At 46.7% G+C, this 26,337-nt stretch overlaps 1 protein-coding gene across 3 annotated transcripts in view; it reads left to right on the top strand.

Moving 5' to 3' along the window:
- The window catches only part of KIAA0355 (KIAA0355 ortholog), a 106,402-nt gene extending 81,988 nt beyond the window's left edge, over positions 1–24,414 (top strand). Inside the window, exons 8-14 of one of the 3 annotated variants that reach the window (XM_023229068.2) lie at positions 2,336–2,433; positions 9,109–9,234; positions 10,995–12,028; positions 16,807–16,972; positions 18,248–18,385; positions 20,387–20,465; positions 21,487–24,412. In XM_023229068.2, the coding sequence (XP_023084836.1) occupies positions 2,336–2,433; positions 9,109–9,234; positions 10,995–12,028; positions 16,807–16,972; positions 18,248–18,385; positions 20,387–20,465; positions 21,487–21,795 (1,950 nt within the window). In that variant the 3' untranslated portion in view covers positions 21,796–24,412. The other 2 variants (XM_023229069.1, XM_031934925.1) reach the window with 2 other exon arrangements.
- Positions 24,415–26,337: the final 1,923 nt, after the last annotated feature.

The raw sequence follows: 26,337 nt of genomic DNA, 5'->3' as shown, positions 1-26,337 counted from the left end.
CTGAAAATACTCTTCTCTCTGATTATCATGTAGGTCACTCCTTATCTTCCTGGTGTGAGCTCCAAAATCACCTCCTCTGAGAGGCCTACCTTGACCACAATGGTATAAGTAGTGCCCTGATCCAGTCACTGTATACCAGTTCTGTTTATCTCCTTCTTAGCAGTAAAGTAACATCAACTAAAAAATAATGATTTGTTCATCTTTCAGAGAAAAAAAAAACTTTGGCTAGAGTTGAGTGCATCAGGAGATCAACATCTGAAATAACCATTTAGCTTTTTGTTTGCACCACTGACCCATAGAATCTTATGTATTTGATCTCCCTTTCTAGTAAATGACAACTTTTCAAAAATATATGGTGGCAGGGCGTGGTGGCTCACACCTGTAATCCCAACCCTTTGGGAGGCCGAGGCAGGTAGATCACCTGAGGTCAGGAGTTCAAGACCAGCCTGGCCAGCATGGCGAAACCTCGTCTCTAAAAATACAAAAATTAGCCAGGTGTGGTGGTGGGCACCTGTAATCCCAGCTACTTGAGAGGCTGAAGCATGAGAATCACTTGAACCCAGGAGTCAGAGGTTGCAGTGAGCTGAGATCGTGCCACTGCACTCCAGTCTGGGTGATAGAGTGAAACCCAGTCTCAAAAAAAAAAAAAAAAAAGATACGGCATTTCAGTCAGAGGTTGGAAGGACCTAATTGGAGATTAAGAAAATTAAAGAACTTGTTTTTTAGTCTGATTCCTACTTTATTCACAAAAAGAGCTATTGAGGGTATGCTGTCCTTTTGTTTCAAGCGGGTCAGGGCTCAGGCAGCCCAGCTTAGAGTGGGGCTGCCTTGTGGAGACTCAGATGAGGGCCTGTTCACAGTAATGAGTTACATTTCCTTTGGGATCTTTTCATCAGTATAGGGACCTCCAAAAGAAGTAGTAAACCAGACATGCCTTGCTGAAGCATGGAAAAGCCCATTGGCTTTACGATACCAATCTATACTCCCAGAGACCATTTAGCTGAAACTGCAAGGACCATGCCAATGAGTTCCCCTGAAAGGAGTGTGCAAAATAAGGCCAAAAGGCACAAAGGCTATTTTGAGAAAACACTGTAGGTTAAAAAAAAAAGAGTTCCATGTTATTCAGAGAGCAGAAACTTCTTCCTAGTTCCTTGCGTGTTGATTGCAGGATGCTTTTATGTGTGACTTTAGGTTATGGTTCTGGGGATGGGAGGAGAGAGGAAACACCTGTGTGGTCCAACAATGGCTATTCCTTTGACAGGAAGTTTTTCCCAAAGGTCATTGCAGATCAGCTATGGGAACTCTTTAAACCAGTGAAAGCTGGCTGCATTAGAGGCTGAATTTGGAATATGATACACAACTCTATACAGTTTTACCCCTTCTGAAATATTACAGATTTGGTTTTAAAATATTTTATGATTTTTTAAAACATGCTTTTAGTTATTTGAAAATATATTCATCACTTTGTCAGACTCTAGATTACATAGGATACTCTATCACCTATCTAGTATTAAAGACTCTTCCTGGAAATAAGAGGAAATTATTCAAAAAGGGGTTAGTTCTTCCTCTGTCCTGAAGTAGTTTAGTTTTTATTGATGGTTGAGGATAAAATAATCTTTAAAAAATGTTTCATCCACTTTTGGGCATGTCATGACAAATGGGCTTATCTGAAGCATTGGTTTGACTTTTTTTTTTTTTTGAGATGGAGTCTCGCTCTGTTGCCCAGGCTAGAGTGCAGTGGCACGATCTCAGCTCACTGCAGCCTCTGCCTCCCGGGTTCAAGCGATTCTCCTGCCTCAGCCTCCCGAGTAGCTTGCACTGTAGGACCACCATGCCTGGCTAATTTTTGTATTTTTAGCAGAGATGGCGGTTTCACCATGTTGGCCAGGGTGGTCTCAAACTCCTGACCTCAAGTGATCCACCCGCCTAAGCCTCCCAGTGTGCTGGGATTACAGGCGTGAGCCATTGCACCCAGCCTGGTTTGACTTTCAGTGATACTTTTACTTCTTTTAAGTGCATAAAGTAAAAAATACTAAGATAAAGGACACACATTAATTCCTAATTAACATATTCATAGTTTGGAAAAAGTGCTAGAGGTGCTTGCCAGTTCAGTAAATCCCATGCCCACAATGTGGTTTCTGTTTGTTGAAATGTTCTTAGATTTGGTCATCTTTACTACTTGCTGTTGTCTTCATAGGGCCCTGACTGGCTTTGGCATAACTAGGCTGCTAGGGGAATAGTTCTTAGAGAGTCATTTTATGTATTGGATTTTATTCTGATGCGTTTTCCTCTCTGAAAGCTGGTTGTTGTTATTTGTTGTTTTTTTCTATCTTAGGTGGTGGTTGACACAGCACAGATTGAGAATAAAGAAGCCTATGCCCCCCAGATCAGTTTAGAAGGCTCTAGAATCGTGGTTCAAGTCCCATCCACATGGTAACGTGCCTCTTACTTTCACCGGAGCCTAAGCTCTCACTGACGTTTGCACATCTTTCAAATGATGGCCTTGTTTTGAACAATCCTCACGCTGGCTGACGCAGCAAGTCTTGCTGCACGTGCAGGTTTATGGGCAGCAGTGGTATGTTAGTGGCATGTGTCATGATTATTGGTCTATGATGAGAAAGCCAAGAGGTCTGAAAAATGATCTCATTGACCATAAGGTAACTAAAATGTTATATACTCTTGGATCATAATGAGCAGTATTATCTTTGTTACTGAGTCTACAGCATTTAAACATAGTATATCATTTTCTGTAACTCACCCAGTGTTCACTAAAGCCGAGTAGAGAACATAGAATTCCTTCTCCTCGGTTCCAACTACAACCCTGATGATCTTGAGCTCATGTTATGACACACCCAGTGTCTTTACAAATCTTGGGACAAACAGTCATTTTTAGATATATTTGTAACACTTATAAGAGATAAAAGATTATTCTTAATTTTTTTTTTTTTTAAAGTTCCTATAAATCAGAAGAAAATGGTCAAGGGACATGAACAGCTAAGTCAGAAAAGAAGACATATGATCAACAAATAGATTAAGAAAATGTAATGGCCAGGTGTGGTGGCTCACACCTTTAATCCTATCACTTTGGGACACCAAGGCAGGCAGATTGCCTGAGGTCAGGAGTTTGAGACCAGCCTGCCCAATGTGGTGAAACCCCATCTCAACTAAAAATACAAAAATTATCCAGGCATGGTGGGGGGTGCCTATAATCCCAGCTAATCAGGAAGCTGAGGCACAAGAATCGCTTGAACCCGGAAGGCGGAGTTTGCAGTGAACTGAGATTGCACTACTGCACTCCAGCCTGGGCGATAGAGCAAAACTGTTTCAAAAAAAAAAAAAACGGTATAACTTCACCTAATAATCAGAGACAAAGTAAAGAAACCATATGGGGCCAGGTGGGGTGGCTCACACCTGTAATAATTCCAGCACTTTGGAAGGCCGTAGCAAGTGGATCGCCTGAGGTCAGGAGTTCGAGACCAGCCTGGCCAATGTGGCGAAACCCCGTCTCTACTAAAAATACAAAAATTAGCCCAGCGTGGTGGTGTGCACCTGTAATCCCAGCTTGAGGCAGGAGAACTGCTTAAGCCTGGGTGACAGAGATTGTAGTGAGCAGAGATCGTGCCACTGCACTCCAGCCTGGGTGACAGAGCGAGACCCCGTCTCCAAAAAAAAAAAAAAAAATATGATGTCATTTTGCCCAGAATATTGTTAAATTGTTTTAGAATAACTATACTAAATATAGTGACAATACTAGCTTGAGCCAGACTGTGAAAACAGGCAAAGGGGTTGTTGAATAAATACAGCCTTTCTGGAGGGCAGTTTAGTATATTAGAAGCCTAAAATAAGCGATACGACCTCAACAATTCCAGTTTCGCCTCTAGAAATTTATCTTTGTGATATGTATTCACATTCAGCTATAAGGATGAGCATCATAGCTTTATTAATAAACAGGAAAAATTAAGCATATATTGGAAGGCATTTGCTATTAAAATGGTAATCTGCATGAATATTTAGCTATAAGAGAACATATTTAAATCATTTAAGTAGGCAGAGATACTAAGGAACAAAGAGGCGCCATTGGTGCCTATGTGAACTAAAATGGTAGTTGGGTGAGGCATACAAGTTGTATTTAAACCATTTGTTCTTTTTTTTTTTTTTCTTTTTCTTTTTTTTTGAGATGGAGTCTTGGTCTGTCGCCCAGGCTGGGTGCAGTGGCGCAATCTCAGCTCCCTGCAGCCTCTTCCGCCTGGGTTCCAGTGATTCTTCTGCCTCAGCCTTCTGGGTAGCTGGGATTACAGGCACACGGCACCACGCCCAGCTAATTTTTGTACTTTTAGTAAAGACAGGGTTTCGCCATGTTGGCCAGGCTGGTCTTGAACTCCTGACCTCAGGTGATCCACCCGCCTTGGCCTCCCACAGTGCTGGGATTACAGGCGTGAGCCACCGTGCCTGGCCCATTTGTTCTTGAAATATAAGAGTACAATAGTTGATTCTGTAAAAAATGTTTAGAGTCTATGAATATATTAAGTAAAGATTGGCAGTTCACTTTGTGTCATAAAACCTCCCTTCTATAAGTACTCTGCCACCAAAAAGTTTTTATGCTTTTAAATTAATTTTTTTTTTGGTAGAGTCTAGATCTCATGCTGTCCCCCAGACTGGAGGGCAGTGGTGTGATCATGGCTTACTGTAGCCTTGAACTCCTGGTCTCGAGCAATCCTACCACCCTAGCCTCCCAAGTAGCTGGGACTACAGGCATGTGCCACCATGCCTGGCTAATTTTTAAGTTTTTTTGTAGAGATGGGGTCTCGCTATATTGGCCAGCATGGTCTGGAACTCGTGGGTTCAAGTGATCCCACTGCCTTGGCCTTCCAAAGTGCTGGGATTGCAGGCATGAGCTACTGTACCTGGCTCAAAATTTTAAGTTAATTATAGGGTGGCATACTGTGTCCTGAAATTAATGGTAATGTATACACATATTTTTCATTTCTACCAAACAGTAAACCAGAGGCTCACTTTTCTGTAAGATTTTTGTGTTCCTAAATTCTTTTTTTTTTTCTTTTGTAAAAAGTCAGTGTTCTACTGAAATGTGTTCCTGAATTTTTTTTTTTTTTTTTTGAGATAGTTTTGTTCTTGTTGCCCAGGCTGGAGTGCAATGGCACTATCTTGGCTCACTGCAACCTCCGTCTCCTGGGTTCAAATGACTTTCCTGCCTCAGCTTCCTTAGTAGCTGGATTATAGGCACCCACCTGCATGCCCAGCTAATAAATTTTGTATTTTTAGTAGAGATGGGGTTTCACCATGTTAGCCAAGCTGGTCTCAAACTCCTGACCTCGGGTAATCCACCCGCCTTAGCTTCCCAAAGTGCTGGGATTACAGGCGTGAGCCACTGCACCCAGCCCTGAATTCATAAATTTTTCCAATTCAGGCTATCATTGGAAAATGTTAAAACTTAATCAGAATTCTCATTTTGAAGAAAACAGTTTGAACTTTTGGATGGTTGGGTGAATATAAACAGCCAATGCAAAAATGGCTAACACTTCGGTTTATTTTGAAAACTCTCCCTGTGGGGTTGATTTCCTTTGTAACTCATTGCACCCCCACAAAAAAGACCTTGTAGACTGTGAGTCCTTGCAGAGGCTCCCTCTGCTGGCTGCTTTTGGTAATTTTGCAAAATTTTAATTCTTTTGTTTTTTTCAAATTACAGAATACTGTATGTGCTTGTTGGGAAGAATACAAACAGAAATGATTGCTTTACTCCACCAGGAGAAAAAGGATATTGCTATCCATCCATGCTTCACTGAATATTTACTGAATACTTTTTGTGTACCAGACACTGTTCTGGGCTCTGGGAATTTAATTATGAGCAAGACACACAGGGTCCCTGCCCCTCATAAACCAACTTGAGAATAGAGAAGGGGGAGACAGCTGTTAAGTATAAGAGATGAGTTTGGCCGGGTGCGGTGGCTCAAGCCTGTAATCCCAGCACTTTGGGAGGCCGAGACGGGCGGATCACGAGGTCAGGAGATCGAGACCATCCTGGCTAACATGGTGAAACCTCGTCTCTACTAAAAAAAACAAAAAACTAGCCGGGCGAGGTAGCGGGCGCCTGTAGTCCCAGCTACTCGGGAGGCTGAGGCAGGAGAATGGCGTAAACTCGGGAGGCGGAGCTTGCAGTGAGTTGAGATCCGGCCACTGCACTCCAGCCCGGGCGACAGAGCAAGACTCCGTCTCAAAAAAAAAAAAAAAAAGAGATGAGTTCAAACACAGGCAGGCATATGATGGAAATGAGAGGAGAGCGGAGCGCCAATATATGATAGATATATGCTTGATAGAGCATATAGAGATTGGGGGGAGACTTTTAGATGCGTCAGTCTGGAAGGGGTTCTGACGATATGATGTTGGATTTGAGAGGAGCCTGCCATGGAGAGAGCAGACGGGGAGTACACTTCAGGCAGAAGGAATGCCAGTGCAGAGGCTTCAGGAGTGAACCAGCATGGAACGAGATGCGCTAGGTGGCGATAAGGACAGGAAGTTATAGTTGTCAAGACTTGCAGGGCCCTTGAGGGAACTGGGCTTTTAATCTAAGAACAGGTACAGGGTTTTAAGCAAGTCTTGATGATTTGTCAGCAGAATGGGTTTAGCCACTTAAGGGCATTTTATTGATCAGCTCAAGACTGATGAATAAAATAAAAATGCCAGTTTGTTAATTGTTGATTTTTCAGAAAGATTAATTATTATCACCAGGAACTGTAGTACTCTTTTCTGCATGGTCAACAAATGCTTTCCTAGTGGGCAAACATGTGACAAGCCAAGTCACAACGAGACTTGGCTTGGGAACAAGAGCAAATGTGTCCTGATTATCAGTGATTCCAGACGGAGAGAATTGGGTGCACTGAACCCTGGGCAGGCTCAGTTGCCAAGATTCTCTCTGAGGAGGCCAAGGTCTAGCTGGGCACTAGCAGAGCTTGCGTTGTTGTTCACCCTTTCCTGTGCTTCAGAGCCTGGCTGATTCTCATTTCATTCTCTTATGCATTTCTTTGATACATTTCTTCCCAAGTCAAAGTCATGTTAGGGAGTACTGCTACCTCCTTGGGTGACTTTGCAAGTGTTGAGTTCACCATTTAGCTCCTAGAGTGCCCAGGATTTGGCAGACATCATCTTGCTAGTAGACCTGTGCTGTTCAGACTGTTTTCCCTCTCAGAAAAAGGCTCTTGGCCGGACCAAGTGGGTCACACCTGTAATCCCAGCACTTTGGGAGGCTGAGGCAGGAGGATCACCTGAGCTAAGGAGTTCAGGACCAGCCTGAGCAACATAGTGAGACCCTGTCTCTACAAAAAAATTAAAAAATTAGCCGGGTGTGGTGGCACATGCCTGTGGTCCCTGCTACTTGGGAGGCTGACATGGGAAGATGGCTTGAGCCCAGGAGGTTGAGGATACAGTGAACTTTGATCACACCACTGCACTCCAGCCTTGAGGACAGAATGGGACTCTGTCTCAAAAAAAGGTTGGGGGGCTCTTGGTGTAGGTACCCTGAACGGACAGTGGAGACCCAAATGATGAGAAGCAGTTGGCCATATCCAAATCTCAGGAAAGAGAAATTCGGGCAAAGGCAGCAGCAAGAACAAAGGTCCTAGGTGTGGACAAACCCATCCAGGGAAAGAGAAGGCCTCACGGCTGGGACAAGGTCGAAGGGCTTTGAGGACTGTGGTGAGGGTTTAGATTTTATTTCAATCACAATGAGATGCCATTGAAGGGTTTTAAGCAGGGGAGTGATGTGCTCTGATTGGCACTATAGGAAGCTCACTCTGGCTGCTATGTGAAGGATGGGCTTTGGAGGTACAGGAGTAGAGAAAAAGAGACCAGGCCGGGCGCGGTGGCTCAAGCCTGTAATCCCAGCACTTTGGGAGGCCGAGACGGGCGGATCACGAGGTCAGGAGATCGAGACCATCCTGGCTAACACGGTGAAACCCTGTCTCTACTAAAAAAAATACAAAAAATGAGCCGGGCGAGGTGGCGGGCGCCTGTAGTCCCAGCTACTCCGGAGGCTGAGACCGGAGAATGGCGTAAACCCGGGAGGCGGAGCTTGCAGTGAGCTGAGAGCCGGCCACTGTACTCCAGCCTGGGCGACAGAGCGAGACTCCGTCTCAAAAAAAAAAAAAAAAAAAAAAAGAGAAAAAGAGACCAGGTGAGAGCTTGGTCCTGAAACCCAGGAGTGGTGGTTTCCTGAAACAAGGTGGTGAGAAGTGCTTGGATTCTGGATGTGTTTTATAAGAAGAGCTGTCAGGATTCACTGATGGATTGCATGCAAGATGTGAGGAACTAGAGAGGATGTGTAAGTTTTGGGGTAGACAGTTGTATTGTTTACTTATTGGAGAAGTCAGCAGGAATCAGAGTGTCTGAGCTAGCACAGACCCCACAGGTTAAGGGCTCAGCCCCGCAAGGCTACTTCCCACTTCAGATGCCATCCACAAGTCCCAGGTGGTCACCCGACTTCTAACCAATTGGCTATAAGTTGAGGGTTCCCATAACCTCCAGGTTTGATATTTTGCTATAATGTCTCACAGAACTCAGTAAAACGTTTAATTACATTTATGGTTTGTTATAAAGGATATTATAGCAGATACACGACCAGGTGAAGAGGTGCATAGTGTGCAGTGTATAGGATGGGGCCCCGAGCCTCCATGCCCTTGCCAGGTGTGCCCCATGCCCAGCACCTCAGCGTGTTCACCAGCGTGGAAGTTCTCAGAACCTGATGATCTAATGATTTTTATGGAGGCTTCATCATATAAGCAAGTCATCTTATTAGAACAAAAGACACTATCACCCAGGAAATCTCAAGGGTTTTAGGAGCTCTGTATGAGGAACTGGAGGCAGAGACCAAATATATATTCTGATATCATGAGACCTCAGACCCTTTTGCTTCCTCCTCCTCTTGTGGAGCAGTGAGTTCCAGGGTCAGCCCTGTTGTTTTCTCCATGTTCTTACAGTTACTGGATTTTTGTTGGGCGCCAGAAGTACATAAAAGTTGCAGCCTTTTCTATGAGACCTGCTTGAAACACCTTTGCAGAGAAGGGCAGCCAAGACTAATGCAGCCTAATCTGTGCCTAGGTGCCTGAAAGAAGACCCTGCCACCATGTCCCTGCTGCAGAGAAGCCTTGATCCTGAGAAGACTCTGGGTCTGGTGGACGTGCTCTACACAGCCGTGCTGGACCTAAACCGCTGGAGGGCTGGAAGGTTGGTGTCTGTGCGGGTCACTTAAATTGTCTGTGGTTTGCATTTAGATGCATACTGAGGGGACAGTGTGACTCTGCACAATTTCATGTGTGCTTATGTTACTGATAGTATGCAGTATTGTAAATAAGGCAATACGGACTTTTTAGTAACTTTTATTTTCAGAATAATTTAAAACCTGCAGCAAAGTGGCAAGAATAATACAAAGAACTGCTCCATGCCCTGTACCCAGATTATCCTATTTGCTAACATTTTTGCCTTCCTTTGTTTTGTCATTTGAGAGGAAGTCCATCAAGAGGACTTTTTAACTCAACTCATATTCTCCTTATGAATTAAGAACAGAGAAATGTTTAGAAAATTTACTTATGTTTTTAGAATTTGTTTTCTTGGCCAGGCGCGGTGGCTCAAGCCTGTAATCCCAGCACTTTGGGAGGCCGAGACGGGTGGATCACGAGGTCAGGAGATCGAGACCATCCTGGCTAACACAGTGAAACCCCGTCTCTACTAAAAAATACAAAAAAAACTAGCCGGGCGAGGTGGCGGGCGCCTGTAGTCCCAGCTACTCGGGAGGCTGAGGCAGGAGAACGGCGTGAACTGGGAGGCGGAGCTTGCAGTGAGCTGAGATCCGGCCACTGCACTCCGGCCTGGGCGACAGAGCAAGACTCCGTCTCAAAAAAAAAAAAAAAAAAAGAATTTGTTTTCTTTTTCAATCCATTCTCTCAGGTTGAACTTGAAAAATGTGTATACATCTGGTAGGAGCCTTAAACATCTAGCCATGGCCCCTCTCCCTTTTCTTTTCTTTTCTTTTCTTTTTTTTTTTTTTTTCTTTTCTGTCTTGGTCTTTGTGTTTGGTTTTGTCGTCTTGTCTTTATAGGATCTGGCTCTGTCACCCAGCCAGGCTGGAGTGTAGTGGTACAATCTCAGCTCACTGCAGCCTCCCCCAGCTCCTGGGCTCAAGTCATCTTCCCACCTCAGCCTTCCGAGTAGCTGGGATTACAGGTGTGCGCCACCATGCCCAGCCAATTTTTGTATTTTTCATGAAGATGGGGTTTCGCCGTGTTGGCCAGGCTGATATTAAACTCCTGACCTCAAGTGATCTGCCTGCCTTGGCCTCCCAAAGTGCTGGGATTACAGGCGTGAGCCACCATGCCCAACCTTTTCTCCCTTTCTTAACTCATGAGTACACAAAGGCCAGAATAGTGAAGCGACTTTTCCAGGGCCACACAGCCTTCTCCTGCCTCAGCTCCTGCCCCATGCCCTTTCGCTCTGTAGGGCTCCATTTTAGTATGGGGAAAATGTGCTCAGGAAACTTTGAAAGTCACAGCCATCTTTTGGGACAACATTGGTGCGTAGTATCCCTGCACCCCCCACCACCTCCCTCTGCTTTGTGGAGTTGTCCATTGTCCCTCTGCTGTATTTGCGTGGCTGTAGCCCCTGTCCTCCAGGTACAAAGCTAGCTTCTGCAGGTTGCATCCCCACATCTAGCCATGCTTTCCCCTCCTGTACCACCATTAGAGGATTTCACTCAATCACACTCCTCAGGCCAGAATCCTAGCAGAACTTCTAGTCCTGCGTTAGACACTGTAGATATCATACTCTCCAAACCCCTGGGTGTTCATTTATCTATAAAATAAGTGAACCCAATACCAATCAGAGAGGTTTTTCTTGCTCTCAACACCATTCTTAAATACAAAGAGGTCCATTCTATTATTTTATATATTTGTCTTTTTTTTTTTTTTTTAAACAAATTTCTGTTTAAATAGGGAGCAAGCTTTACCCTGCATACAGATCCAGCTGCAAAGGGAGATCTGTGATTTTGGCAACCAGGCTGACCTGCCTTCTGGAAATGGAAACAAATCTTCAGGTGGCCTGCAGAAGACATTCTCCAAACTGACATCCCGGTTCACCAAGAAAGCTTCATGTACTAGCTCCAGCAGCAGCACAAATTATTCCATCCAAAATACCCCTTCTAAAAACATCTTCATAGCTGGATGTTCAGAAGAGAAGGCCAAAATGCCTGGCAATATTGATACAAGGTTACAAAGCATTTTGAACATTGGTAATTTCCCCAGGACTACAGACCCTTCACAGTCAGCTCAGAATTCCAGTAATCCAGTGGCCAATGGCTTTCTCATGGAGAGGCGTGAGAACTTCCTGCATGGAGATGATGGCAAGGATGAGAAGGGTATGAACTTACCAACTGATCAGGAAATGCAAGAGGTGATAGATTTTCTCTCGGGCTTTAACATGGGCCAGTCACATCAGGGCTCTCCGTTGGTGACAAGGCGTAATTCTGCTGCCACAGCCATGGTGAATGAGCAGAAGGCAGGAGCCATGCAGCCACAGCAGCCGTCACTGCCCGTGCCCCCTCCACCACGGGCACCCCAGGCTGGGGCACACACACCTCTGACACCCCAGCCAGGACTGGCACCTCAGCAGCAGTCCCCAAAGCAGCAACAACCTCAAGTCCAATACTACCAACACCTACTCCAGCCCATTGGACCGCAGCAGCTCCCGCCCCAGCCTCGGGCACCTGGGAAATGGGTACATGGCTCATCCCAGCAGCCAGGGCAGACTGTTGGAGCAGGTCTGTCTCCTCTTGGTCAGTGGCCTGGCATATCTGATCTCAGTTCTGACTTGTACAGCTTGGGTCTGGTGAGCAGCTATATGGATAACGTGATGTCAGAGGTTCTGGGACAGAAGCCGCAGGGACCTAGAAATAACACGTGGCCAAACCGTGACCAAAGCGATGGAGTCTTCGGAATGCTGGGAGAGATTCTGCCTTTCGATCCTGCAGGTATGTGAGGCCTCCCGCCCCTCGCCCAGTGTCAACAGCAAACGCAACTGCCGAGGTCTTCCCAGGGCCTGTCTACCGCAGCCTTACTTGTGAAGGTGAAATCACTTAATCCCCCTTTACGACCCTTTCTCACTGTGGAGGCGAGTGTGGGGCAGATCTAGCAAGAGTGGGAAACAGTGGTGAGAAAGGGGCTGAGAACGTGAGTGGACTATTTTTCTTACTTTATAGAGAACAGAACAGAGGCTAAGAGAGGTTACATGAATAGCTCAAAGTCCCATAGTTCAAGTGGGCTCCAATCTAGGCCTGCCCACTCCCAGCAGCCAAGATCAACAGTCTTTTGTGGGGTGCTTTTTTCCTGATTATATAACCTGTTCTTTGTGATGCTTTTTTTTGCCCAAACTCTAGACTTATGATAGGTGACAGACACCCTCCTGCCTTCATAGAATACAGCTTTTCCTGGCCTAGACAATGAAAATACCACCAGAGTCATCTTAAGAAATTAGAGAAGGAATTTATACAAACAAGAACAAACTAGGAGGAGGAATTAAGGGGGAAAAGCCAAAAATAAGTAAATTAAAAAGAAAAATAGAGTAGAAATTGCAAATAACTCTAAAGGATCTTTGGAAGACCAATAAAATATATAAGCCAATTTAAGCTTGATTAAGAGAGAACAAAGAGAAACAAAATTAGGAAATAGGATACATTAAAAGCACTTTAGTGGCTCAATCCCAGCACTTTGAGAGGCTGAGGCAGGAGGATCACTTGAGGCCAGGAGTTCAAGACCAGCCTGGTCAACATCACAAAACCCTCATCTCTAAACAAAAAATCAGCTAAGTGTGGTGGTGCTTAGGAAGCTGCAGCAGTAGCATCCCTTAACCCCAGGATTTTGAGGCTGCAGTTAGCTGTGATCATGCCACTACACCCCAGCCTGGATGACAGAGAGAGACCCTGTCTCAAAAAAAAGCCACTTTAAGTCATTACCATCTAAGACTTAATAGCAATACATTTGGAAACTCAGCAGAAAATCGATTCTTTCCTAGCAAAATAGGCATTACAAAATTATACCAAGAAGTGGAAAACCTGGCCGGGCACGCTGTCTCATGCCTGTAATTTCAGCACTTTGGAAGGCTGAGATAGGCAGATTGTAGGAGGCCAGGAGTTCAAGATCAGTTTGGCCAACATAGTTCTACAAAAAATAAAAAATTAGCCAGGTGTGGTGGCCCATGCCTGTTGTCCCAGCTCCTTGAGGCTGAGGTGGGAGGATCGCTTGAGCTCAGGAGGTTGAGGCTGCAGTGAGCCATGATCACACCACAGCAGCCCAGCCTGGGCAACAAAGTGAGACTCTTCTCTCTAAAAAATAAGTAAATAAATGAAAAATAAAAAAGACTATCTACCAAAAGCTAATAGCAAATAGTGCCTTATATAATGAAACAAAAATCATTTCAGTTAATATCAGGAATCAGACAAGGGCAACCGTTATCACCTGTAGCATGTAACTTTGTCTTGGACTTCACAGCAAATGCAGCAAGACAAAAAGCAATGAAATAAGTGGCCTAAGCTTTGGAAAATGATAGATTAAGTAGCACATCTTTTTGCTGATAATAGAATTGAACCCCCCCCAATCTAAAACTAGTAAGAGAATTTGGTAACATAGGTACATGCAAACTTTTTTCTCTAATTAAATTAGCAAAAGGCATACAGAAGTAGAAAATGTATTTCATTCACAGGGGAGTACTGTGAAATGTTATAAATACGTATAGCAAATACTTGTACAAGTAAATCCCCACCAGAAGAGGAGATTCCTTGCTGAAACACCCCCACACTTGTTACAGGAGGGAAGTTAATGCTGGGGTTAACACTCCTTTTTTTTTTTTTTTTTTTTGAGACAGAGTCTCGCGTTGTTGCCCAGGCTGGAGTGCAGTGGCACGATCCCCACTCACTGCAACCTCTGCCTCCTGGGCTCAAATGATTCTCCTGCCTCAGCCTCCTGAGTAGCTGGGACTACAGGCGCCCACCACCACACCCGGCTAATTTTTATATTTTTAGTAGAGACGGGGTTTTGCCATGTTGTTCAAGCTGGTCTTGACCTCCTGATCTCCGGTGATCCACCCACCTCAGCCTCCCAAAGTGCTGAGATTATAGGCGTGAGCCACCGCACCTGACCATTGCTCGTGTCTTCTGAAAATTCTTCATGCCGCTGCTCCTGCTGTCTTGTGCTTGCTCCCCCTGGGTGGATGGATATAGGAAACCCTTGTGCCTGCAACCCTGGGCCACAGGAAGGGTAAACACCTCCACCCTGCTAAGAAACAGCAAGCCCACTGGCTACCACCCACTGCTGTGGGCACAGTGCGTTTTCTCAGTTGATCATAAATGGTCTGTACATTTTTTGACTGTCATGTAACTAAATTCAGAATATAAACAGTATTTGTCAGAATCGTATCATATTTGAGGCCGGGTGCATTGGCTCACGCCTGTAGTCCCAGCAGTTTGAGAGGCTGAGGCCAGCAGATTGCTTGAGGCCAGGAGTTCAAGACCAGCCTGGCCAATATGGTGAAACCCCATCTCTACCAAAAGTACAAAAAAATTAGCCAGGTGTGGTAGTCCCAACCACCTGGGAGGCTGAGGCACGAGAATTACTTGAACCTGGGAGGCAGAGGTTGCAGTGAGCTGAGATGGCGCCACTGCACTCCAGCTTGGATAACTAGAGTGAGACTCTTGTCTAAAAAAAATTTTTTTTTAAATAAGAATGTTACCATATTTGACCTCTGAGTCCTGGACACCTCTTATGTCTGTAGACTACAAATCCTACTCTTTCCCTTCTGGGTGTTCCTTTCTGCCCCTGAAGTCCATGGTGTAGTTTTCTACAGACCCTGCCCCCAGGGCGTAAGATCTGCATAGCCCTTGATGCAGATTAAGGAGGAGCGCCCCTATGGACAGAATCAGAGGGCGCCATCTAGTGCCCCTGTCTGGATAGGCAAACTCAGTGCGGGATGGGGGTCATGAGACAGGACAGTGTGACTGAGATCATCTCGTGACAGTGCCCTAGGATAAGCTGGTAATGGGATTGTGCCCTAGTATCTTCCCTAATTTTAAGCTAAAAAATGAATTGCTGAGTCACATTTATGATTCATGGATGCTTTCCTGCCATATGTTTTTTTTTTTGACACTTTCTGTAAACGCCATCTGTGCTTTTCTCCCGTTTGTACTGCCCTGCATATACCCATTCAGCACTGCCAGTGTTTCCAGCCACCTCTTAAAGCATTCTGAAGTTTCATTTTATTCTTTGCCACACTTAAGATATTCAGATGGAATCAGCAAATCTCCTGTCCAATAGCCAGGAAAATACTAGATCAAACTTTAGCTCAAGTGGGAACAGCATATAACCTCTATCTGGCTGACCCCAATGCTTTGATGCTTTGTTAACTTTCAGGTTATCAGTTGGCCAAAGTCATCATCTGATTTTCTAAGTTGTTAGCTAATGACTCTAGGTACAGAGCACTAAGACGCTGGACTTCTTTTAAGTTGGAGTTTTGCTCTTGTCATCCAGGCTAGAGTGCAATAGCGCGATTTCGGTTCCCTGCAACCTCCACCTCCTGGGTTCAAGTGATTCTCCTGTCTCAGCCTCTTGAGTAGCTGGGATTAAAGGTGCCTGCCACTACATCCGGCTAATTTTTGGTATTTTTAGTAGAGACGGGTTTTCACCATGTTGGCCAGGCTGGTCTCGAATTCCTGACCTCAGGTGATCCACCCGTTTCGGCCTCCCAAAGTGCTGGGATTACAGGCGTGAGCCACCAAGTCCAGCCCAGGTGTTTTTTTTGTTTTTTGTTTCCTTTTTTTTAAGACAGTGTCTAGCTCTTTCTCTCAGGCTGGAGTGCAGTGGCGCAATCTTGGCTTACTGCAACCTCCACCTCCTGGGCTCAAGTGATCCTCCCACCTCAGCCTCCCAAGTAGCTGTGACTACAGGTGCACACCACCACACCCAACTAATTTTTTTTTTTTTTTTTTTTTTTGAGACAGAGTCTTGCTTTTTCTCCCAGGCTAGAGTGCAATGGCATGATCTCGGCTCACTGCGACCCCTGCCACCTGGGTTCAAGCGACTCTCCTGCCTCAGCCTCCCGAGTAGCTGGGATTACAGGCACCTGCCACCACACCTAGCTAATTTTTGTATTTTTAGTAGTGACAGGGTTTCACCATCTTGGCTAGACTGGTCTTGAACTCATGACCTCATGATCCACTTGCCTCGGCCTCCCAAAGTGCTGAGATTACAGGCGTGAACCACCACGCCTGGCCCACACCCAGCTAATTTTTGTATAGACGAGGTTTCTCCATGTTGGCCAGGCTAGTCGCAAACTTCTGGGCTCAAGCGATCTGCCCACCTCATGCTCCCAAAATGCTAGGATTACAGGAGTGAGCCATTGTGCCTGGCTGATGCTAGAAATTTTGTTAAGTTATTAGTATTTGTCTTTAAAATCTAATCATGAGTAAATCAAACCATTTTTCTTTCTTTTTGTTTCTTTCACACTTACCTGCCTCTGTCCTAGGCATAGCCCTTCCGGACATCTCTGGCACACACTGTGCCTCAGCCCTAGGTGCTACAAGTCCCATCTCCCCACAGCAGGATGCTGGGCACAGCCTACAGCCCACGCTGTGGGGCACAAGCCTGGCAGCTCCTCACTGCCTTTCATTGCATGTGTGACCAGCATGTCAGCAAAGCATAGGGAAGGACCAAGAGGCCAGTTTCTCCCCAAACCCGGTTTGTTCCTTTTGTCGCAATGCAGTGGGCTCAGACCCAGAGTTTGCACGCTATGTGGCAGGAGTGAGCCAGGTGATGCAGCAGAAGCGGCAGGCCCAGCATGGTCGCCGGCCAGGCAACCCCCGGGGCAACTGGCCGCCTATAGATGACGCCCATCGGACCTGGCCCTTCCCCGAGTTCTTCACAGAAGGGTGAGTGCTGGGTACTGCACGGAATCCGAGTTTGAGACCCAAGTGTCCCCCGAGGGGCCTGTGAGAAGGGAGGCTCCTTGCCTGTGGGCATTCTTTTCAAGCAGTTCAATTCCAAGCCCCCATGTGAGAGAGTGACATGGGATTAAATCTTTAGGGGTCAGAGTCATGTGGCTGACTGTTAGAGGCCAAGTAGTGTGATGTGTCCCTGTGAACATGCCATTGGTATACATTCATGATTTTCAAAACAGACTCTTCAGCCCTAGACAAGGTGCTTACATGATGGTGCTTGTGAGATAAATGCATATTTAACACGGCCTTTATACTGAAATGAGTGTGGCTGTGAAGCCCACATGATTTATAGAATGCTGTCATTATAGCCTACAAAAAGCAAAGGTGTACAGTTGAGATTCCCGTATATTGACAGAATTGCAAATTTTAATCATAAAGACAAGTGGGGATTTTTTTATATCCCATATTGCTACCTGGTTAATAAATCTGGGTGACTAAAGACCAGCTCAACTTTTAGTTTTTTCTTACTTCTTAATTTTTTTTTTTTTTGAGACGGAGTCTCGCTCTGTCGCCCAGGCTGGAGTGCAGTGGCCGGATCTCAGCTCACTGCAAGCTCCGCCTCCTGGGTTTATGCCATTCTCCTGCCTCAGCCTCCCGAGTAGCTGGGACTACAGGCGCCCACCACTTCACCCGGCTAGTTTTTTGTATTTTTTAGTAGAGACGGGGTTTCACCGTGTTAGCCAGGATGGTCTCGATCTCCTGACCTCGTGATCCGCCCATCTCGGCCTCCCAAAGTGCTGGGATTACAGGCTTGAGCCACCGCGCCCGGCCCTTAATTTTTTTAACTTAAAAAAATTTTTTTTCTTTCAACTTTTATTGTAAGTTCAGGGGTACGTGTGCAGGACGTGCAAGTTTGTTGCAAAGGTTAACATGTGCCACGTTGGTTTGCTGCACAGATCATTCCATCACTTAGGTATTAAGCCCAGCATCCATTAGCTATTCTTCCCCATGCTATCCCTCCCTTGTTTTTTTGAAAACAAATTTCATATACAAACCATAGGCTTCTTAGAGGAATAAAGGGAAGTGATGAATATGTATTACTTTTGAAATAAGGCAAAGGAGGAAAACCTCACATTTTAAGAAGGGAGAGACAAGAGGCCACTATTTGGTTATGGGAATGCAGGGTAAGGACTGCCCTTTCAGGGTGGGGTGGAGGATGGTGGGGCTGCAGGAGGCCCTGGTGTAGCTTCTCTTTCCGGCTTTCAGGGATGGCCTGCATGGTGCCTGGTCGGGTGCTCAGGGAGACTCTGCCAGCTCGAGTGATGAGACATCCTCAGCTAACGGGGACAGCTTGTTCTCCATGTTTTCAGGGCCTGACCTCGTTGCTGCTGTCAAGCAGAGAAGGTATGAAGGGATTTCTAAACCAAGGTGGGGAGAGAGGGGCATGTGACTGCAACCCACGGCTCACTCCCTGGGAAAGCCAGGAGCTCAGTCGCTCCTAGTCTCCCTATGTGAGAGGACGGGCTCTTCCAGCACTGCCTGGCTGAAGCCTCTAAAGAGCACCTGCAGGAGGCAGTTTCCACAAGGAAGAGCCGGCCTCGTCTTGTGCCGGCTCGATTTGAGAGACAGGGTGGTCGGTGCTGGTCTGTGCCTTGCAGGAGGCACCCCTTTCTGTGGGAAGAGCAGGCCCTTGGTTGCGAGTTCTAATCTGGACTCACCAACAGGCTCTGCAACCCCAGACAAGGGGCTGGCCCTCACTGACCCTCGGTCTTTTTATTAAAGATGGATAAAATGACCTCTGAATGGCATTTCAAAGTTGGAAAAAGTAGTAATATAGCATATTCAGACCTGAGAATGTTTCAAAAGTAGTCACAAAAATTAAAATGGGCTCTGAACTAAGAGGAGAGCTTGGTTAGAAGTAAGTAGAGAAACTGCTGTGGATATGAAAGCAAGGTTAGGGTGGCAGACTAAGGGCCATGGGCAGGAGTTGGGGGTACACAGGGCTCCCAGGTACTCGAAGCCATGCTGTGGAGCAGAGCGGGAGGCTGGGTTACATGGTCCTTGCCGGACAGGCCAGGCTCCGTCGGATAGGCAGTGGGGAGCGGGTAGGTGAAGACAGAAGGGTACTTGCACAGAATAGTAGTGGGGTGGGGGGTGGCAGTGACCAATCCCGAGCACACATTCAGATGCTTTCTGTCCACACTTGTAGTCCCAGCTACTCGGGAGGCTGCAGTGGGAGGATCACTTGAGCCTGGGAATTTGAGGCTACAGTAAGCTGTGTTTGTGCCACTGCACTCTAGCCTAGGCAACAGAGTGAGACCCTGTCTCAAAAATCAAACAAAAAATCATGTCAGGTTAGGCTAGGTGCTCTGAAGGAAAATAAAGCAGGGTATGAGGGTAGTAAATGCAGAGAACAGGTGGATGTTCTATTTTCAGAGCTTAGTCAATGAGACTTCAGATGAGCAGAGAGCTGAACAAAGTGCAGCAGCAGCTGGTGGGGAATTGGCAGTGGGGTATGGGTGAGGGGGGAAGAGTCAAGGATGACACGCAAGTTTTCCGCCTAAGCTTCTGTGAAGGGTGCCGTGAACTGAGGTGCAAAGCCTGCAGGAGGAGCAAGTTCGAGCCGGGGTGGAGTTTGAGACTGCTGTTTCAGACATATGACTGATTCGACTTCTAAGAAGTCACATCTGGCACCATCTCTGCAGAGACTGTTGTCTGCATGCAGGAGTGCTGGCTCTGAACTGGCCACATCCTGCCTTTTTCATTCAACCTTGTAACAGTCACATATCCTTAGTGCTTGGAAACAGTATCTCTTAAATAAATTAACAAAAAGCCGGCCAGGCCTGCTGGCTCACACCTGTAATCCCAGTACTTTGGGAGGCTGAGGCAGGCAGATCACCTGAGGTCAGGAGTTCGAGATCAGCCTGGCCAACATGGTGAAACCCTATCTCTACTAAAAATACAAAAATTAGCTGCGCGTGGTGGCACATGCCTGTAATCCCAGCTACTCGGGAGGCTGAGGCACAAGAATTGCTTGAACCCGGGAGGCGGAGGTTGCAATGAGCTGAGATCATGCCACTACACTCCAGACTGGGAAACAGAGTGAGACTCGGTCCCAAAAAAAAAAAAAAAAAAAAGCAAAGAAGGTGGACTCAGCATCTGAGTAAAGCCAGTGCCTGTCTTTGCCTGCCACCCCCAACCCCAGCTCCTCTGCACTGGCCGTGCAGGAGCGCATCATTCGGTTCTGGCTCCCCTTAACCCCCTTTACACCATGGACCCATGCAGCCCTCCTCCCCTCCTAGAACCAGGGCCTGGAGTTGCTGCAGCCTAGCACTAGTGTGTCCCATGCAGGTGGGCTGGGCAGGAAGCCAGGCAATCACTGCCCTGAGCTCTTGGTTCTTTCAGGAAACACAGCAGTGGAGAGCAGGACACCAGCACGCTGCCCTCACCGCCTCTCCTCACCACAGTGGAGGACGTGAACCAGGTATTCAGGCAGGCTCTGTGGCCACAGACTTGGGCTAGCTTCCACAGCTGCAGTTTTCGGAGGGCCTCAAAGTAATGAGGGGTCTTCCTTGTGATGATTAACTGGTAAATGATTAGCTTCCTCAGCTGACTCAGAGCCACAGGAAGTTCTACGGCTGTGCTGTCCAGTATGATAGCCATTCACCACATGTGGCTATGTAAATTTAAATACAAATAAAATTCAGGCTGGGCGTGGTGGCTCATGCCTGTAATCCTAGTGCTTTGGGAGGCCAAGGCAGGAGGATGGCTTGAGGCCAGAGGTTTGTGACCAACCCAGGCAACATAGACACTGTCTCTACAAAAAAATTAAAAGATTAGCCAGGCATGGTGGCACATGCCTATAGTCCTAGCTGCTCAGGAGGTTGAGGCAGGAGGATGGCTTGAACCCAGGAATTTGAGATTACAGTGAGCTATGACTGCACCATTGGAGCGAGACTGCCTCTAAAATATTTTTTAAAAAGAATCAATCAGCCGGGCACAGTGGCGATGCCTGTACTCCCAGCACTTTGGGAGGCCGAGGTGGGTGGATCACAAATGAGGTCAGGAGGTCGAAACTATCCTGGCTAACATGGTGAAATCCCGTCTCTACTGAAAATACAAAAATTAGCCAGGCATGGTGGCATACGCTTGTAATCCCAGCTACTCAGGAGGCTGAGGCAGGAGAATCGCTTGAACCTGGGAGGTGGAGGTTGCAGTGAGCCGAGATCGCGCCACTGCACTTCAGCCTGGGTGAGAGACAGACTGCGTCTCCAAAAAAAAAAAAAAAAATTTCCTCAGTTTGCACTAGCCACATGTGGCAAGTGGCTACCGCGTAGGCACAGAACATGGCTATCTTTGCAAGAAGTTCTGTTGGACAGGGCTGTGGGAGTGAGTGGGGCTCTCACCCTGCCTCCTAGGTGGGAATAAGGGCCAGGGATCTGGGGAGGTGGAAAAAGATGATACATTGCCCAAAATGCCACTAAGAACTCTCTTCTGTCTCTCAGGATAACAAAACCAAAACGTGGCCACCCAAAGCACCGTGGCAGCACTCTTCCCCGCTTCCCAGCACGCTGCCCAGCCCCAGCGCACCACTCTATGCAGTCACCAGCCCCGGCAGCCAGTGGAACGACACCATGCAGATGCTGCAGTCCCCAGTGTGGGCCGCAACCAACGACTGCAGTGCCGCCGCCTTCTCCTACGTGCAGACCCCACCACAGCCCCCACCCCCACCAGCACACAAGGCAGCACCCAAGGGCTTCAAGGCCTTCCCTGGGAAGGCTGAGCGCAGGCCAGCCTATCTGCCCCAGTACTGACCCCAGGCCAGCCTGCCTGCCTGCCCAGAGCTGTGGGGATGGGTGTCCCCATCCCAGGGCCGCCTAGCTGACACCAGCCACTCAGAGGACCAGCGCGCCCCATCCCAGGGAGGGTTCCTTGGGGAGAAGCGTGGTTGGCAGCTCCCAGCCTTTAAACCTGGCTTCTCAAACATTGGCAGCATCAGAGCCCTGGAGAGCCAGTTGAAGACACAGGCGTCTGGCCTTTGGGGGCTTGCTGGGGAACCTGCATGCCTAATAAGCCCCGCAGGTGACTCTGATGCAGGCACCACGGCCACACTTGAAGAAACATAGCTCTTGGGTTTTTAGTCCTGCTTTGTGTTGAGAAGACATCAGGCCTGAAAGCTGAGGGCATAACTGACCATTTTTCAGAAACCCTCTCCTCCCTCCTCCACACCTTGAGTGATGACCACACCAATCACTGTATTTTTATAGCTATTTTTTTCATGTAGGTTTTTAGTTAAAACATCTCCTGCCTAAAATGTATTGAATATTTTAAGATAACAGATATACTGGCTGGAGGTTTGTTTAACACTATATTTAAGCTTATACAAAATGGGCAAAATATAGAATATTTGTGATTAGAAGCAGTCACCTGGGGTTTCTGTGGGTGGACAGTTCCTCGCCACCCAGCAGCACCCAGGGACTGCGGCCTTTCCCAGCTTTACGGAAGCAGGATGGTGGAACTCGTGTCGGAGGTATACTGCTGAAGGTGCGTGGCAGTGGACCAGCCGGCTGCTGTCTATGTGCAGAGCAAGGCTGCACTTGCTGCCCTTCAATCCTTCCACACATGGCCAGGACACTGCCACAGTCCTCGGGGTGTAGTCAAGGGGCACTCAGAGACACCTGCACTAGAAATTACATTGACATTGTGAGCTGGCTCAGAAGACAAACCAATTAAGATGTAGATAGAAATTAAATTAACGTCTTTTCTTAAAAAAAAAAAAATCCACCTCATTTTCAGTTAACATGTGCCATTAAATAGATAACATCCTGTGGATTTAGGGATATTTTCCAGCCAGAATGGATCCAGAAGAATTGAATGGTGCTTAAATTGAGAAATAATAATAAATATATCTATATAGAATAGGCATATCCCATTGTATATTAATTGAGGTTACAGAAAGTTCTTTATATAAAACTTATTTAAATTTTTCATATTTCATCTTTGAAAAAGTCTAATTGAGAAAAATCCATAATATTTTCTAGTATGAAAGTTTGACAGTATTAATATTTTTTTTATATTTTCTTAAATCATTAAACCATTTTAATATATGTTAACTACTAATAAATGGTTTATTCTTTCTAACTCCATATAAGCTTTTCCAGCAAAGATTGTAATAACACATTTATGTTCTCGTTTTTCTACAGATACAAGTAAATTTATATATAAAAATACCAAAAAGAGGACAGGCGCAGTGGCTCACGCCTGTAATCCCAGCACTTTGGGAGACCGAGGTGGGCGGATCACAAGGTCAGGAGTTCAAGACCAGCCTGGCCAATATGATGAAACCCCAACTCTACTAAAAATACAAAAATTAGCCAGGCGTGGTGGCGGGCACCTATAGTCCCAGCTACTTGGGAGGCTGAGGCAGAAGAATCGCTTGAACCCGGGAGGCGGAAGTTGCAGTGAGCCAAGATTGCGCCACTGCACTCCAGCATGGATGACCAAGCGAGATTCCGTCTCAAAAAGAAAAAAAAAAAAAAGAATATATATATATACACACACATATATATATGTATGTACACACACACACACACACACACTAATTCGAGAGGACCCTTAGGGTGTCTGAGCCCAGCCACCTGAGTTTTTAGTACTGTGTTGTCAGGCTGTTCCCAGGCCTCAGGTGTTGTCTTTTGTGCTGTGTGGGGATGCATTGCTGCCTGTATTTATGATCTTTTGCCGTGGTTCTGAGCATTCACCTCACCATGTTTACAAAGAACTGTTTTGTATATAGACATTTTTCAGGCACATGCTTTGCACCAACCCTGCGTGGCTCCTGTCTGTGTTAGCTGTCACAGTGTGCACACTAATCTCTGTTAAAGTTGTCTATGGCTGTTCTACTTGTAAGATAGTTTTCTATTTCCTTCAGTAATGTGTCCACAGTACCCTGTATTTCGAGTTCTATTATACTGATGTACTCTTGTTTTAATAGTGCCTCCCCAAAGGCCTCACCTTGGACAGAGGTCAGTCCTTGATGCCCCAGCACAGGTGATGTCGCTAATTGTCACTTTCCAGTTTGTTTTTCTCTATTAAGGAAGACATTTTCTAATTGCATCTCCATGGGCTGTGAGACTGTGTGAAGCCGTTTGTGTGGTCTCCATGTAGGTGCTGTGTTCCCGGCACCACCTTGCTCTGAACACTGGTAATTCCAGGTGCTGCGCTTGGCAGAGGGGTCTCGCCAAAGCGCATGTGTGTGCGTGTGTGAATGTATGTGTCCTTTGCATGGTCAGGCGTGGCTGCCTTGCTAGGGCATCAGCAGGACATTGTGTGTATAGTTACAATGCTTCCAAACTGGAACTCTACATTTTGTATCTTTTAAAGCTCCTATAAGTAAAATAACTATTGGCTTTATTAAAAATATACATTTAATAATACTTTGTATCCTTGTTTAAAATGAACTGCAGAGGACATTATGTCAAAAGCCCTGCCTGATTCATTGCTTTGAAAAGCTGCACACTGAGTTGGTTTTTAGGTCAGCCTGTCCTCTGATTCTAGCAAGGGGAAGACCACTTGGGATATTATGGTGAGCTGAAGTGGATGGGCAGGAGGCAGAACAAGCAGCTACACCTCCTCTATTGGCTTCCCTAAGGCCCAAGCTGGTTTAGGCCCCTGTGCAGGGGAAGCCAGTGCAGTAGTGAAGGAGATGTCCTCTGAAAGGTGCAAGCTCTCTGGGTTGGGGTCTGCCAACACTCATGTCCCACCAAATGTGGATGCTGTGACTTGCCCAGCTAGCTTGTCCAATGAGGAGACCCAGGAATGAGGGCTTATTTTACCCTCTCCCCAAACCAGGGACCCAATCTATGGCAGAGATACTGTGCCACACGGGGATAAGAAGGACCTGTCTCTGCCTACCGCAGTGGCTCACACCTGTAATCCCAGCACTTTAGGAGGCTGAGGCAGGTGGACCACGAGGTCGGGAAATCGAGACCATCCCAGCCAACATGGTGAAACCCCACCTCTACTAAAAATACAAAAATTAGCTGGGCATGGTGGCGCGTGCCTGTAATCCCGGCTACTCAGGAGGCTGAGGCAGAAGAATCGCTTCACTTGAACCCTGGATGTCAGAGGTTGCAGTGAGCCGAAATCGTGCCACTGCACTGCAGCCTGTCGACAGAGCGAGACTGTCTACAAAGAAAAAAAAAAAGGGCCGGGCGCGGTGGCTCAAGCCTGTAATCCCAGTACTTTGGGAGGCCGAGATGGGCGGACCACGAGGTCAGGAGATCGAGACCATCCTGGCTAACACGGTGAAACCCCGTCTCTACTAAAAATACAAAAAACTAGCCGGGCGAGGTGGTGGGCGCCTGTAGTCCCAGCTACTCGGGAGGCTGAGGCAGGAGAATGGCATAAACCTGGGAGGCGGAGCTTGCAGTGAGCTGAGATCTGGCCACTGCACTCCAGCCTGGGCGACAGAGCAAGACTCCGTCTCAAAAAAAAAAAAAAAAAAAGGGTCAGGCATTGTGGCTCACACCTGTAATCCCACCACTTTGGGAGGCTGAGGTGGTGGATCATGAGGTCAGGAGTTCAAGCCCAGCCTGCCCAACATGGTGAAACCCCATCTCTACTAAAAATACAAACAATTAGGTGGTATGGTTGCAGGCATCAGTAATCCCAGCTACTCGGAAGGCTAAGGCAGGAGAATTGCTTGAACCCAGGAGGCAGAGGTTGCAGTGAGCGAAAACTGCTCCACTGCACTCCAGCCTGGGCAACAAAGCAAGACTCTGTCTCAGACAAAAGGAAAAAAAAAAAGAAGGACCTGTCTCACTGGATGATGCCATCCTGCTAAAGCGGAAGGAAGATAGTATCATGAGAACCACAAATGGAGGGCAGGTCACAGGAGCATTTCACCTCATTTTCATTTACAGAAAGCACCTTATTGGAACCATTTTTGCTGACCTGAAGGAAATGGAGTAATGTGGGCATTAATATATAAGCTGCTGGTGTAGGAACCACTCTTCTTTCTGCCAAGGTGCCCTGAAGCTGAGCATGGGGACCAAGTCCCAGAGCCTTCCAAATGCACCTCAGGACAAAGTTGCTCAGTAACAGCCATGTTGCCGGAGAGTGCTGAAGAACACACTGGAAGTCCATATTACAAAGCTAGCAGGGGCTGGGTGTGCTGGCTCACACCTGTAATCCCAGCAATTTGGGAGGCTCACCTGGGAGGACTGCTTGAGGCCAGGAGTTCAAGACAGCCTGGGCAACATAGTGAGACCCCATCTCTTTAAAAAAAAAAAAAAACATATTTTATTCAAGTGTGTTCCCGATTAACACAAGCACCCAGTTCTCTTGACTAGTTCTGA

The sequence above is a fragment of the Piliocolobus tephrosceles genome, chromosome 21 (genome assembly GCF_002776525.5).
Source record: "Piliocolobus tephrosceles isolate RC106 chromosome 21, ASM277652v3, whole genome shotgun sequence".
In the NCBI taxonomy this organism is placed as follows: domain Eukaryota; kingdom Metazoa; phylum Chordata; class Mammalia; order Primates; family Cercopithecidae; genus Piliocolobus; species Piliocolobus tephrosceles.
The sequence above is the reverse complement of the archived record's forward strand: the minus strand, read 5'-3'. Positions and strand labels throughout refer to the sequence as shown.